The 13,727-nt window shown below is 47.2% G+C and overlaps 2 protein-coding genes across 3 annotated transcripts; one reads left to right on the top strand and one right to left on the bottom strand.

Annotated features, from left to right (window-relative positions):
• Positions 1–222: 222 nt before the first annotated feature.
• Positions 223–4,451, top strand: BRCC3 (BRCA1/BRCA2-containing complex subunit 3). Its single transcript, XM_003641096.6, has 8 exons — positions 223–352; positions 487–606; positions 1,001–1,088; positions 1,452–1,540; positions 1,882–1,937; positions 2,517–2,648; positions 3,155–3,198; positions 3,698–4,451. Exons 1-8 carry the CDS (start codon positions 248–250, stop codon positions 3,847–3,849), a joined length of 786 nt encoding a protein of 261 aa, XP_003641144.1. The 5' UTR covers positions 223–247; the 3' UTR covers positions 3,850–4,451.
• A 735-nt stretch (positions 4,452–5,186) lies between these two features.
• On the bottom strand, positions 5,187–13,302 carry GCNA (germ cell nuclear acidic peptidase). 2 transcript variants are annotated; one of them, XM_046940967.1, is made up of 11 exons: positions 13,133–13,238; positions 12,452–12,498; positions 11,837–11,952; positions 11,708–11,759; positions 11,208–11,284; positions 10,354–10,794; positions 10,048–10,210; positions 9,672–9,816; positions 7,807–7,945; positions 6,995–7,199; positions 5,187–6,304 (listed from the first exon to the last, which is right to left on the bottom strand). In XM_046940967.1, exons 4-11 carry the CDS (start codon positions 11,746–11,748, stop codon positions 6,052–6,054), a joined length of 1,464 nt encoding a protein of 487 aa, XP_046796923.1. In that variant the 5' UTR covers positions 11,749–11,759; positions 11,837–11,952; positions 12,452–12,498; positions 13,133–13,238; the 3' UTR covers positions 5,187–6,051. The 2 variants fall into 2 exon arrangements, with proteins under 2 accessions (XP_046796923.1, XP_025005839.2); XM_025150071.2 differs by lacking the exon at positions 11,837–11,952 and having other exon boundaries at positions 13,133–13,302.
• Between the last annotated feature and the right edge of the window lie 425 nt (positions 13,303–13,727).

Here is a 13,727-nt window from a genome sequence, read left to right on the forward strand (position 1 = left end):
CCCCCCCCGGCCCCGGCCCCGCCCCGGTGCGGGCGGCGACCGCCACGCGGAACCCCGGGACCGCCGCTCGCGTGCGCCACACGGAACTTCCGTCGCGGCGCACCTTCCGCCCCCGCTGCTGAACGTCGGTCGCGCCGATTGGCTGAAGGATGCCGGGAGCTGCTCCAGGATTGGTCCGTCCTCAGAGCGCTCTGGGGGTGGGCCCCGGCTACTTCCGGCGGCGGCGGGGAAGACGGGAGGCGGCAAGATGGCGGTGCAAGCCGTGCACCTGGAGGCCGACGCGTTCCTGGTGTGTCTGAACCATGCGCTGAGTACCGAGAAGGAGGAGGTCATGGGGCTCTGCATCGGAGAGGTACCGCGCTCGGCTCTCGCCGTCACCCTCAGCGCCTCCTGGAGCGGGCGGCTCCCCCGCACGGCCCCGCCCGGTGCCCTCCTCCTGAGGTGGCCGTTCCTATCGCAGAGGAACAGTCGTTTTCTCTCTACCAGGTCGACACCAGCAGAATCGTCCACATCCACTCCGTGATCATCCTGCGCCGCTCAGATAAGAGGAAGGACCGAGTGGAGATCTCTCCCGAGCAGCTCTCGGCCGCGTCCACCGAAGCAGAGATATCCTTTGGCGGCAGCGAGCACAGCTGCGGCGCCTCCGCCCGGAGCCCTTTATGTGCCGCCGGGCCCAGCTGGCGGTCATCATACACCAGAGCTGCTGCTCGGCCGTGCGTCCGTGGTACAGCGTTTGGGTTGGCTCCTTTTTAGTCCCAAATGAGGCAGAACCGCACTTCTGATGGGCAGGGTGGGGGTGGAACTGCAAAATCCAATTTGCAGTGTCCTGCCTCTCTGGAGGAAGTGTCTGCCCATTTCCTGCCATGTGTCCTGTGTCACCTCTGCAGGGATCTGAGGTTTTGTTGAGCTGTGAGACTTTTAAGCTCCGCTGTGTTATTGCTGTTGCCTTTGTGCAATGCGTTTCTTGCATTTGGTTTTGGAAGCACCTTGACTCACACACAGGTTGGCTGAGATGACAGGACGTCCCATGAGAGTTGTGGGCTGGTATCATTCTCACCCTCACATTACTGTCTGGCCATCACATGTAGGTAAGAGCAGTCTTGGTTCTTTACCACAGCTTGCAGCTCGGTAAACAAATTACTTAATTTACCAGACTCTAAGAGCTGCACATCCCAGCTATCAAAGTTTGGTTTCCCAAACTCCCTCTGGTAGGAGAGGATTATCTGGGTGTGCTGATGTTTTGTTAACTCACCTTGTATATTTAAGACGTGCTATTTAGTTACACTCAAAATGGGAGTAAGATTTTTACTTCATGCCCTGGAGTGTGTACTTTAAGATCAAGCTTGGGACTGTTACCAAATTCCAGGATCACCCTTCAGAAGCTGGAAAATCTTTTTGCAGACCTTCAGATGACCTATGCAGTTCTCATTATCTTGTTTCTTTGTCCGTAGATGTTCGCACACAAGCTATGTATCAGATGATGGACCAGGGCTTTGTAGGGCTTATCTTCTCCTGTTTCATTGAGGACAAAAACACAAAGGTAAGTAACTTAAGGGCCGTGCCTGCATTGAAATGTTCGGGTGCCCTTCAGCTGTTCAGCCCAGCAGACTGTTGCAGCCTAATGAGGCTGTGACAGGTTGAGATGAGCTGATAGTGCTGTCTTACCCAGATTTCCCAAGCCGCCCTGGTCTGGGATTTTTTAATTCATAGTTAATGGATCTATGAGAGCTTGAAAACAGTTCCAGCATACCGATCAAAGTGTAAAGTGTACACCTTTGCAAACTGCTGAAGTGCTCTTTGAAAGCATGTTCTTCCTGAAGGAGTTTGGAGTTCCAGATGGTTTTTGGTACTTGAAATCTGACTTTGTGCTGTCTCTCTTAGACAGGCAGGATTCTCTACACCTGTTTCCAGTCCATTCAGGCCCAGAAGAGCTCAGAGTGAGTACAAAAAAAGAATATTATGTTCTTGGATTTCATCAAAGCCCCTTCTTTCTAATTTGTCTCAAATAAGTGGTTTGTGGGTTCAGCAGGAGCAGCAGATATTGTATAGAGATGCCCGATCTGGTTCTCTTTATCTCTGTTAATGCAGGCTGCTTGAAGAAGGTTGACTGACTTTGTCTAGAGCTTAATAACAGCTTAAAATCTGGTGTAGAGCACTACAGTTTGCATATGAATTTCGCTGTTATCTGTTGTGTAAGGGCTCACCCTTCTGCTTTCAACTCTAGAACTCAGAGCTCTGTGTTTGCATGGCATTGAGTCTGCACCAACTTTGCACGTGCTGTGCGTTGTATTGTTAGTGCTAGTGCTTTAGTTACTCTAGCATTTCTATCATTGGAACTCGAGATAAGAGCGTGGCTATAAAAGGCTTCCCTTGGCCTGTCAGTTCTAGCACATGTTCTCAAAAGTAAGCCTGTTTGATCCCACGAGTTTAACAGACTGTTGTAGGTTGGTAAAGGCTTTCTTTTTTTTATTTTCTCTCTGCTGCTTTGCAGTTAATTGTATCTGATACCCTTTTAGATATGAAAGGATTGAAATTCCTATTCATGTTGTTCCCCATGAAACTATTGGGAAAGTGTGTCTGGAATCAGCCGTAGAGCTGCCCAAGATCCTGTGCCAAGAAGAACAAGATGCCTACAGGAGGATTCACAGGTAATGCTGGGGCTGCAGGCCTCCCTAAGACTGTCTTTGCTGACATGTTCTACCTCAAGAGCACAGCCGTAGCAGAGATACAGAACATGAGAAGCATCAGTACCTCATGTATGTGCCTTTGTAGAAAAGTTGGTTGATTACTTTCGTGTTATGGAGTTCAGGTGCTCTTGACCTTGTACTTGCCCATGAGCCCAGTGAGCTGCTCCTTTGCTGCACAGAAAAGGAGCTGAAGTGTGTGAGCCGGCCGTGATGTGTCTGCATGCAACTGTGTCTGTATTTAAGTGGGGCACCAATACTGAGAAGTCTGAAAAATGAGGAAAAATATCTGCATTAGGGTTTTGGATGCTCTACCTCTATTATTACCTGTAGTAAAGTCTGGTATCGCTGTGAATATGCAGGGTCCCTTACAAGTGAAGAGATTAAAAGCACCTGCAGTGGCAGCAGCTTGGAGGTGCTAATGTGCAATTCACTGCTGTTGTCACTAATGCACAGTTTTCTTCTCTTAGCCTCACCCATCTAGACTCCGTAACCAAGATTCATAACGGCTCAGGTAAGGATCCCTCCTTTGTGTGAGTGCAGGATGCTGCTCTGTGAGCTAAACAGCAGAGCCTGGAGTGGCTGTTCTGGCATTGCTTTCAGGGGAGGGTAGACCACAGCTGTATACCAGTCCTTGTGAGCTCCAGTGCTCCCTTTGGTATAAAGAGCAGTTGTAAAAAAAACAAAGCAAAACCCAGAAGAGCACAAATTTCTCTCTTCTTCATTGCCATGCAGTTCATTTTCAGCCAAAGACTCTGTATAACCAAATGAATTCTCTGTTACATAAAGTCAGGTCAAAAAAAGTAATGCAGTATTTTAAAGGAAGATATCAAAGACTGTAAAATAACCCAGTCAGGAGCTGCTGATTCTGACCCTCTCCTGTGGGTTTCAGTGGTTGCCTTAGCCAGGATACTGGGAAACTCTGTTGGCTCTGTGTAGCAGCCTTGGCTTTGAGGTGGTTGTAGCATAGACTTTGTGCTTGCACTGGCATGGTGTGCTCTTGCTCTTTCCAGTGTTCACGAAGAACCTCTGCAGCCAGATGTCTGCCATCAGTGGGCCCCTCCTTCAGTGGCTGGAGGACAGGCTGGAGCAGAACAAGCAGCGAGTGCAGGAGCTGCAGCAGGAGAAGGAGCAGCTCCTGGAGGAACTGGCAGCTTTAGACTGAAGGAAGAAATACAGATGCTTCAGAAAAAAAATAAAGACATGAATAATCAACTCCACAGGACCTACCTGTGGCTGCAGGGTGGCCCCACGTTGCCTTCCAATGAAGATACGAGGCTGTGCCTCTTGTTTTGCCCCCCGCAGCAAAGAGCACTTCTGTGGGATAAAGGTTCTGTGTACCCCAGCTTGCTGGAGAGCAGCGATACCTCTCTGGGTGCTGCATCATGCAGTACAAGTCTAGCTCCGTGCTCAGGTTAGGCAGCATCTCTTGGTAGAGGAGACTTCAGTTCTGGAGGGCACAGACATAGGGAACACGTTGTTTCCTCTCCCCTACAATTTGACAGAAGTCTTTCTGCTTTACTTGTGTACCAGAAGACCAGAACAGGAGGATTAGAGGGGAAAGGAGTTAATGTCTCTGCTGTTGTGTCTGATGCTGCCAACTTCTGCCCTCCCTTAGTAGCTTCAGTTGACCACGATTGTACACCTAGTAATGATTCTGGATTACTGGTTAGGTAACAGGGAAGCCTGGGAACAGACCTGGAAGAGCTTTGACATAGGGTCTATGCTCAGTGTACCTCAACCCAAATAAAAAATTCCAAAGCAAAAGCTGTTTGGAGTAAAAATGAAATGGCTGCTACACCAAATTCAGTGTCAATACTTACACTTGTTGGCCACCATCTGGTTTTTTTTTCCTATTTCATGTAGTGCTGTGGCATACTCAGCACTGAAGCTTCTTACAAAATGGATTCTTTTTGCTGGCTGAACAGTACAGAGTGTGGTTCTTTCCAAGAGAGATGACTGATAGCTGTACAAGGCTGTCGTATGCTGAAGTTTTTAAATGTCCTTGGTGCTAGATTTCAGAGCATCCCCCAACTTGTACATCACATTTTAATTTCAATGCAAAATTTCTATCCAGAATACCTAAAAGTTGTGGGTAAGAGCATGTGTCCCATTGCACGGCTTCCTCCTTCCTGCCACAGCCCTTACTGGCATCACTGCTGCATGGCAGAGGCTCACGTGTACACAGGGCTTTTGGGAAGGACTGTCCCAGCCCTCAAGGAAGGAAATGCAACCTGGCAGATCCAATTCAGGCCCTGAATGCCATACACACACTGTAAGGGCAAGGCACTACCACAGACAAGCATGAATGAGGTTTCTTTCTGTCCTCCTACAGCCCTCCAGGCACAAAGATGAGGGTGTTTACAGAGCAGCACGAGGCAGTCAGAGCCCAGGTGAGCTGCAGCAAGCAGGGTGACCTAGAAAAAAAACCACAATCTTTCACATACCAAAGCTACACAGCCTGGGTTAAATTGCAACAGAAGAGCCTACTTCACTGTGACATGTGGTATGAAAAGCCATTTATTGGTTATTCCAAAGTAACAGCCACCTGAGTGATTTGTTCACAGCACACACAAACGCCATAACTAATTTAATCACACTCTGCATGAAAAAGTTACATCATCAGACTGGATCTTCACATTGTATGGTAAAAAAATATAGCAGTGACAGAGACAAAACTGAAGTCTACATTTAATCAGAGGATTTTGATCCCACTAGAGGAACCAGCCAACTTCACAAAACCTGCTGCTAATGGAGTCAAGGCACTGCTTACCTATCGCTTTCAACAAGAACAGCCAAGGGTCACTCAGATAAACTCTCCTTGGGAGGACAACTGAATTATGTTGAAGTTTTCTTCAGGTCTGCCTCTTATCCTGCCCTGAAGTCACCCAGACAGAATCAGAAGGCTGCTCAGGTACCTGGCTTTTCTTCTGGCAGGCCCAGGCAGATCAGCACGCACAAGATTGTACTGCATCTGCACAACTGAGCAGGTCAGCTGCACAGGTGAAACAATAAACCCATTGCTCACAGGAGTCAAGGACCACGTGAAGCACTGCGTGTAAATACTGATCAGAAAACCACAAACATTAACAGCTGTGTCCTAGGAAGGGTCTGTCTTCTAAGATAGAGAGCCTGACCGATTGGTCTGTGCATTATTGCCATGGACTTTCCATCATCATTACTCTTTGCTCACTTTTGCCCAGTTTAGAAAAAGCCTCAGGGTCGTTATTGGAAGTATTTAAATCCAAAGTATTCAAATGGTCTGGAAGCTTCTACAACACACGCTCACAGGCTCCACAATAGGCTCATCTATTTACTGTCACACAGAAAAACTGAGTGGCATCAAAGCAGTAAACGTATCACACCGTTACAAGGAATCTTCAAGCCTGGTTTTCAAAGCAAAATCAGCACTGAGTTTCCGCATCACTTCGGCGTGACTCAAACCCTGCTGCTCTCTTTTAGTCAGACCGTAGTTTTCTTTGACATACTTTGCAAAGGGTGTGAGGTTGGTCCTGGCAGGGGTGCCATCCTTCGGAGTGGGCTGACTCAGCACCAGCCGCCCCCCGCAGAACGCGCACACAAAGCGCTCCGTGTCCAACGACTTGGAGTGGCGGCCAATCCTGAAATGGAGAAATGAGTGCTTGGATTTCACATGCAGGAAGCACTATAAAAGCTACAGGCAATACTGTGAAAGCTACAGGCAGTTTTCTAGTGTCTGACACCAGGAGGTTGGTCTCCATGTTTTCATAGAATCAGACTTAGTTAAAAGGCAGAGAGTGGTTAGATTTCAGAAGCTTGGAATCATAGGATGGCCTGGGTTGAAAAGGACCACAATGACCATCTGGTTCCAACCCTCTGCTATATGCAGGGTCACCAACCAGCAGCCCAGGCTGCCCAGAGCCACATCCAGCCTGGCCTTGAATGCCTCCAGGGATGGAGCATCCACAACTCCTTGGGCAACCTGTTCAGTGCGTCACCACCCTCTGGGTGGAAAATGGAATGCCTTATTTCTTCCTATTGCTGCAGCAACATGTGGTTTGGTGACATGCATTCTGCAGGGATGAGCCACATGCAGTCAGTGCAGGCCCGTAAGTGTTATTCCTGACTTAGTACATGGCCAGAATTGGAGATACCATCCTCTAACCAAAAGCCTGTAATAGAATCGGTGTTGATCATGAGATCAGGGACAACTGGTCAAATAAATTCACGAGGTCACCCAGTGTTAACACAGAACTAACTTGTAGGCACAGAAAACAAATTAGAGACGGAAGTTAATGCACAGTCACGTGCAAGATCAAAGCATTACTCACGTGGCTTTGCACACAACACACGCATACGTGTATTTGTACTTAATCTCATAACTGTGACATCGTGTTACCACAGGCAGTTCTGGGTGAACCACAGCTGATTTATTGGCGTAGAACCTCCAGAATCTGCCATGCCCATTGCGGACACCGTTGATCAGCCAGGTGGCTGCATGGCAGATCTCATGGATTAGTGTGTCTCGAAGGCGATCTAAGATGAATAAAAGACATGGACATCAGTCAGGTATGGGGGATTATGAGCCTCCATCCCTACCCTCACTGCTTCACACTTCTGACTCTGCCTCTCTCATCCAGGGCCTCTCCCTTCAGAGGTGAAGGAAAAGAAGTAGATTCAGTTTGGAACTACAGACACAGAGCCCCAGACAGCAGTTTTCCATGTTCTGTTCGCTGACAGATGTTATCTGGTAGCTGCCAGAACAAGAATAAACAAGAAGAGTAAAGTGTGTTGAGCTGAACTGTACCTAGCAAAGCTCACGGTCTTAGATGACAGCATAGGAAAGGTGCCTAGCATTGACAGATGACATCAGTTTCTTAGAGTGACATTACAGTACATATTATTGACTTAAAGACATCCAATGTATAAACAAAATACTGAGGTTGGCACAAACAGATCTCTGCTCTCACATTTCTGAAATTGGCCCAGGCTTTTAGAAGGGTTGTGAGGGGAAGTAATACCATTAGCAGATTTGTTGAAGGCAATACATTTCAGAGCAGGGGTCAGCCTTCTCCAACCCACGTTTTAATCTCTGCAATACACTTTCCTAAAGATGAATCAGCACAGATTTTCTTTTACCTACCTGCAGAATCACAGACTTTCTCAGAGAGCTCTATCCGAGCATAACGCTGTGCTTCAGGGCCCTTTGTCTGCCCAGTTACACAGTATCCTGCTGTCTTTCTCATTTTCTTGTTCCAGTTTATTACCATTTTCTCTGGCAACTGAAAGACAAAAAACAGTAGGTGTAATTCACCCTCTCCTACCCCTTTTATCTTTCTCAGGGCTTCTGGCTTCCACTTGTATGTACTACATGGTCAGCACAGTATGTCTCCATTTATGCCTTTAACAATGCCATGGCTGACATCCACTCTCCATGGCTTTCTTCCTCTGTCATCTGTATCTCTATAAGCAGCAGGGGACTTTCACAATGCAGGATGAGACAGACTCCCTTAGGTCCTCCATTCAGCCTCTAAGTGTGGCCAACATGCTGCTTAAAGGAAACACAAGGACAGGTGAGGAATGCCACAGGACTTCCCCTCCCAGCACTCTGCCCAGCTGCTACCATTTGCAGTGCAGTCCCTCACTGAGCCTGAGGTGGCTCTTTTGCATTAAACAGCCTTCCAATTTTTAGTTTTGCATTGCCTTTTCTTAATATATATGAATTTTTAGTATCCATAATAGTACGATCAGAAGTTCTGCAGCTTAATTTACATGTCAAGTACCATCTGCCTTTGATTGTTCTGAACTTACAAGATGCTATTTTTGCTAGGTGCACCTCACACTGCAAGATGAATAATCACCTTCTGCTTTTCCTCTGCGCCGCTCCTGGTTTTATAAGCCTTCATCATAACTCTCTTGGTTACCTCTTCTGCTGACAGTTTTCTCACATCTGACTTACTTAAATCAGTTTAAGTAAGCGGCCCCTGTCAGCACAGGGACAGGGCTGAAGCAATGGAAATCTTTCAGCAATGGTGAGCCCGCTCAGCTCAGCTTTATGTGAACTGATAAGCAGCTTTTCAGTCTGTTCTGGGATAGGCAGACGGGAACACGCCATAGAGATGCACGTAGCATAACTAACCACGAGGCAACAGCCCCTGACACCAAAGGGAAGTGCTTTTATCCTCCTGCTTTCTGGTGTCTGCTCCCCACCACGTACCCGTGGTCAGCTGCAAGGAAGGAACAGCATTTCTCCCTTTTGTGGCTGTGAACTGTTACATCCATGCTATGGAAGGGTTAAAAAAGGCCACAGCTCTGAAGCAGCTTGAGCCATGCAAAGTGCTGTCTGCTGCAGACTTGTCTCCCAGTTCCAGCTCACACTCTCTACTTTCTTGAGCAGATTGAAGCAGCTCAGCTAAGCACCATGCAAGTACATGGTGGGAAGCTGGGAATGTAACAACAAGAAGAGAGATGACAGCTAGCAGACCTGCTTGTGCTACCACTAGCTATTAGCATGTGACAACGCTGCAGTCTGCTAGCATGTGCTTCTTCACTACGGGCTGACTGAGCAATGATGGTAGGTGACCCTGAACTTCTTTCAGCAGCATAAGGACACAGCTGCCTTTGCTGAGGCCTGCTACTGCTCAGAAAAATATGTAATTATTGGTCACCTCTTCAAAGATGAAACCAATCCAAGGCAGCCTCATATTGCAGTTTACCTCATCAAGGAAGGATCCTGCTGGACACCACCCAATCTGCTCACTTAAGGATGGTGCACTGTTACAGATAGAAAGCAAGCCAAGCTGAAAACCACTGCATCACAGTGCTGATAAATCCCTTTCAAAGAAATTGCTTGAACTAACAGAAACAGAAGCCATTACTGTTCTTCTATTAACTGAAGAAGAAACAGAGCAATCGCATCGAAAAGCGAGGAGCAACAATAACTAGGTTTTTATAACTATAAAAATGTAAGTTGCTTTGTGTTTCTTTTTGTTTGATTTTAAAGCCAACCTTCTGCTCAAAGACGGTGCTGTTGTAGAGACAGTAAAGCTTCTGCGTCAGCTCCTCTTTACTCTTCTTGAAATACTTCACATACTGGGAATCTGGATTTGAGAGATCTTTTAGGAAGCAGCCGGGCACTGAGCACACGTTAAGCCTACAAGAAAAGATACCATCGCTCACTGAAGGTCAGAGATACCTCGTTAACCCTGGTCATACCTGAGACTAACGGCCTTGGCTTCCAGTTACTTACCAATTAACAAATGCTGATCAGGCAGAAGTTTGTAAGTACAAGAAAAACCAGAATGCCACTCTGGGCAAAGCACTTAGCATCTCTTCATGCATCTATAATGATTCTAGAGTATAGTAAAGATGGAGAACTACTTACTTTTTCTCTGACTGTGAGCAACTGAGAGATTCACTCCTAGGAATTCTTATAGAAGCTGTTATCTTGGAAGGTGTTTCTTGAAGCGAAACAGATTTTGATGCTGGTATCTTGACTCCCTTTCCATTCAAGGACTGGGCACCTTCACAGAGCGGTTTGATGTTTTCTAGTTCAGAGGGAAAAGTCATAAGATTTCACACTGCCACAGAATCTGGAGCGCAGCCATCAACAATCAGATGACAAACACTGATGAAAGAAGTCATTGCTTCAAAAGGACAGCTTGCAACTCAGCCAGGAACCATTTCTTACCTCTGGTGCTCGGCTGGTAGACAGTTTTACTTGTGCTTAAGATGGGTTTCCGGGGTGTATTCCGTTTCTTTATCCGTTCTATTAACGATTCAAACTCACTATCTGAGCTATCTGATTTCAACTCTGCACTCTGTTGGAGTGGCATGGCTGGCGTTTTATTTCCTGTACTTCCCTCACAGCTTCTTTCTGCCCTTCCAGCAAGGAAGCCCGGACTCCCTCTGGCTGCCGATTCTTTCCCATTTTGTGGAGGTGGCACTTTTAGGCACTTCCAACTCTCTTTCAGGTCCTTCACTCCTCTACGTCGGTATTCCTGCCAGGGGCTGTCCACAAACACGGAATCATCTGTGTCACTCAGAACCTCTGGATACTGCAGCTCTTTGGAGCCAGCATTTTCCTTCTCTGAAGTCATCAGCTTCTTTGGGGTCAGATGATCTTTTGGTGCTGTAATTCAAAAGAAACAGCTCAAGATGTAAGCTCAGCATTTAAGAATATAGCTGAATATTTAACGTTAAAGCCTCATGAAATTAAGAACAAGAAAAAGGTAATTTAAAAAATGCTCAGCCTTAGGCTGATCAGAACATGGCCCACAGCATAGAGCACATGCTTGCCAGCGAGGCTTCTGACACCTCAGCTTTGACTTATCAGGATCAACAGCTCACGTCAGATCTAACACTGATGACTATTTATGATTCCAGTCCATTTTGTTTCCTCTACCTTCTCCCTTGCCCTGACTGTTCCTCCAGAAATGCTTCCATTGCTTCTCACAGCCTGCAGCAGTTACGATCTCAGCAATGAATGCTATCTTTTGACCCAACAGAATTCCTACTCTGTATTGCTGTTGCACAATTACTTGCCCTTCTTTGTTGTGCTCTTTTTCATTTTAAAGTCCAAGAAGAAATCATCCATCGAGTCGTTGATGAAGTCCTTCAAACTGTAAAACAAGCAATAATAAAACAATGGTAGGCATAAGCAGCAAAGTGGAGGAGTGACTTTGCCGTATTAGAAAAGCAGCCACCAAAAAGGCCACCTAACACCAAAATAGCACCAGCTGCTCACAACAGTTACCAACTAATTCCATTAGTAAGAACAGTAGGATGTGGACAATTCCAAACATCCCATTTTACATGACCTGAACACACACAGATGGAACATATACCAGTTCCTGTCTGCTCTCACTCTCATAGATAAAGATCTATGAACAAGCCTATGAATTAATGAAACTTTTCATCTGTGGCCCTCAGAGGTCCCTTCCACCTCTAAGGATTCTACAGTTGATTTACTTGATTCAGAACAGTAAACGCGATGCAGAAAACCAATACATGAAAACTGGAAAGCCGTTCATTGCAGCACTCACCTTGAATCCTCCTTTTTGGAGACTGATTTAGGAGTTTTCATTTTTGCTAAAACTGAAACAATAAACGATTAATGAAGAACAACATTCAAATGATTATTTTGTCATGCATTTCTACAAGGGAAAGCTTACAGCTGGTAAAAAGTCAGCCTGAAGTCTTCAAAAGACGTCACCTCAAACCAAGCAACTCTCACATCCTTGAAGATGATGACAGAATTTCCTTCATTGTTCACTCTCCCACTACAAAGCTAGGAAGGTACTACTGTGGAACCCAGTCTATATAGGTCAAAATACATTCTATATAGCCAAAAACATCCCTCTGGGTGGTTAAGATTGACATAAATTCTGTGACTTGAGGGAATCCTGAGCAGTTCAGGGATGTGCTTGGAACAGATATTGTACAGAGAAAATGGTTACACACTACAGACTGGGAAAGAGGCAGGGAACAGACAGAACAGGAGCAACAAGAAGCTCCATGCCAGGAGCTGTTAACAGCAAACATATAGCTGAGAAGAACAGAAAGAGCCTCACACAGTGCAAGGCAAAAAGCATCCAGAACTGAGACGGGACATTCAAGAGCTCTCACTGCGGTGCGCAGCCACCAACGCTGCACAGCACTGTAGCAAAGAAGCAGTGACCTCTTGGAAGAAAATCCTCCTTAAAAACTCCTTTGTTGCACCCAGATAGAAACGGGTCCTCCCTTCTTGTGGTCATTCAGCATACAAATCAACACATGCTGCTACTTACACATTTCAAACTCGTCATCACTGCTGGATGAGAAGTACACAGCATGGCTGAAAAACATGAAAAGCAGAGGAACATCAGGAACACACGGATCTGCAGCACTACTGGGCTGAAATCCCACATACATCCTGAAAACACAGCAAAGATACGCCGAAAAAACACCGAATATCTCAAACAGGCTGAGAAGCTGAACTTGAATGTTAAAGTCTGTAACAACAATATGTTAAATGTCGACGCAGTGATCAATAGCTGCCAGCATCTGAGGGCCAGGAGCACTTGGAGACAGCAGCTCTGCGAGGTGTGGGGCTGAGTTGAGGCTGCTGATGGGCAGCAGAGGGGACAGAGCTGGGTTCCTGTCCCTCATAGGGGATTTAATGAGGAACTGTGCTGTCCAGACTCTCAGAACAACGCTTTGCCAACCGATTTATGCTGTTTTTGGACAAAAAGCAGAATTATCCACCTGGAAAACCCACTGTGCGGTTGCTGAGCAACATGAAGATGGCTCCTTTTAATTACACGAGAATTACCCACGCCTTAAAGACGACAATTAGGCAACACGCAGAGCAGCGCTTTGAAAACGGGTGGCATGAGCAAGAAGTGTACGTGAATATAACCGAGAGAAACCGTTCAGGTGATCGGTTAACCAGCTCTAACACCGCCCCACAGGGACAGGAGCCGCCTCACCTGGCGCTGCTCCCCGCCGCTCCCCGCGGGCCGCCCCCTCGGCACTGCGCGGCCCGGCCCGGCCCCAGCGGGGTACTGAAGGCGGCCATCCCGCTTCGAAGGGCCCGCGCCTCCACCGCCCACTTCCGCTTCCGGGGCACCGCGACAGGGCGCATGCGCAGTGCTGCGCTCAGGAAGGCCGGAGCCTCTGCGACGATGGGAGGCGCTGCGGGGACGGTCTCCGTGTGCCGCCTGCGCCGAAGCCGAGCTGGAAAGCGGGCTGCAGCAGTAACCCAAGGCAGCAGCAGCACGGCTGAGGCTAATTTTAAATGGCAGTCCTTGGCCAACACCGCAATTAGTGCTTGTGGTAGTTACTCAGTGCAAAGGCAATTACACAATGACAATTACTGCACTGTAAGACCAGAGATGCGAAACAGGAGAGAAAAACATCAGTGCAAAGGCCCATAAAACATTGTGAGCCCTGCACAGCTTTCACACGTGGCTGAGAACCACACTTAGCTGTAGCCGCTGCTGGGATAACCAGCACTACTGAACCCAAAGTTACAGAAAGGAAGATGCAAGGAAGGGCAGCAGCTCAGCACACACCGCTGCCAGC

Source organism: Gallus gallus, chromosome 4 (genome assembly GCF_016699485.2).
Source record: "Gallus gallus isolate bGalGal1 chromosome 4, bGalGal1.mat.broiler.GRCg7b, whole genome shotgun sequence".
Taxonomy (NCBI): Eukaryota; Metazoa; Chordata; class Aves; order Galliformes; family Phasianidae; genus Gallus; species Gallus gallus.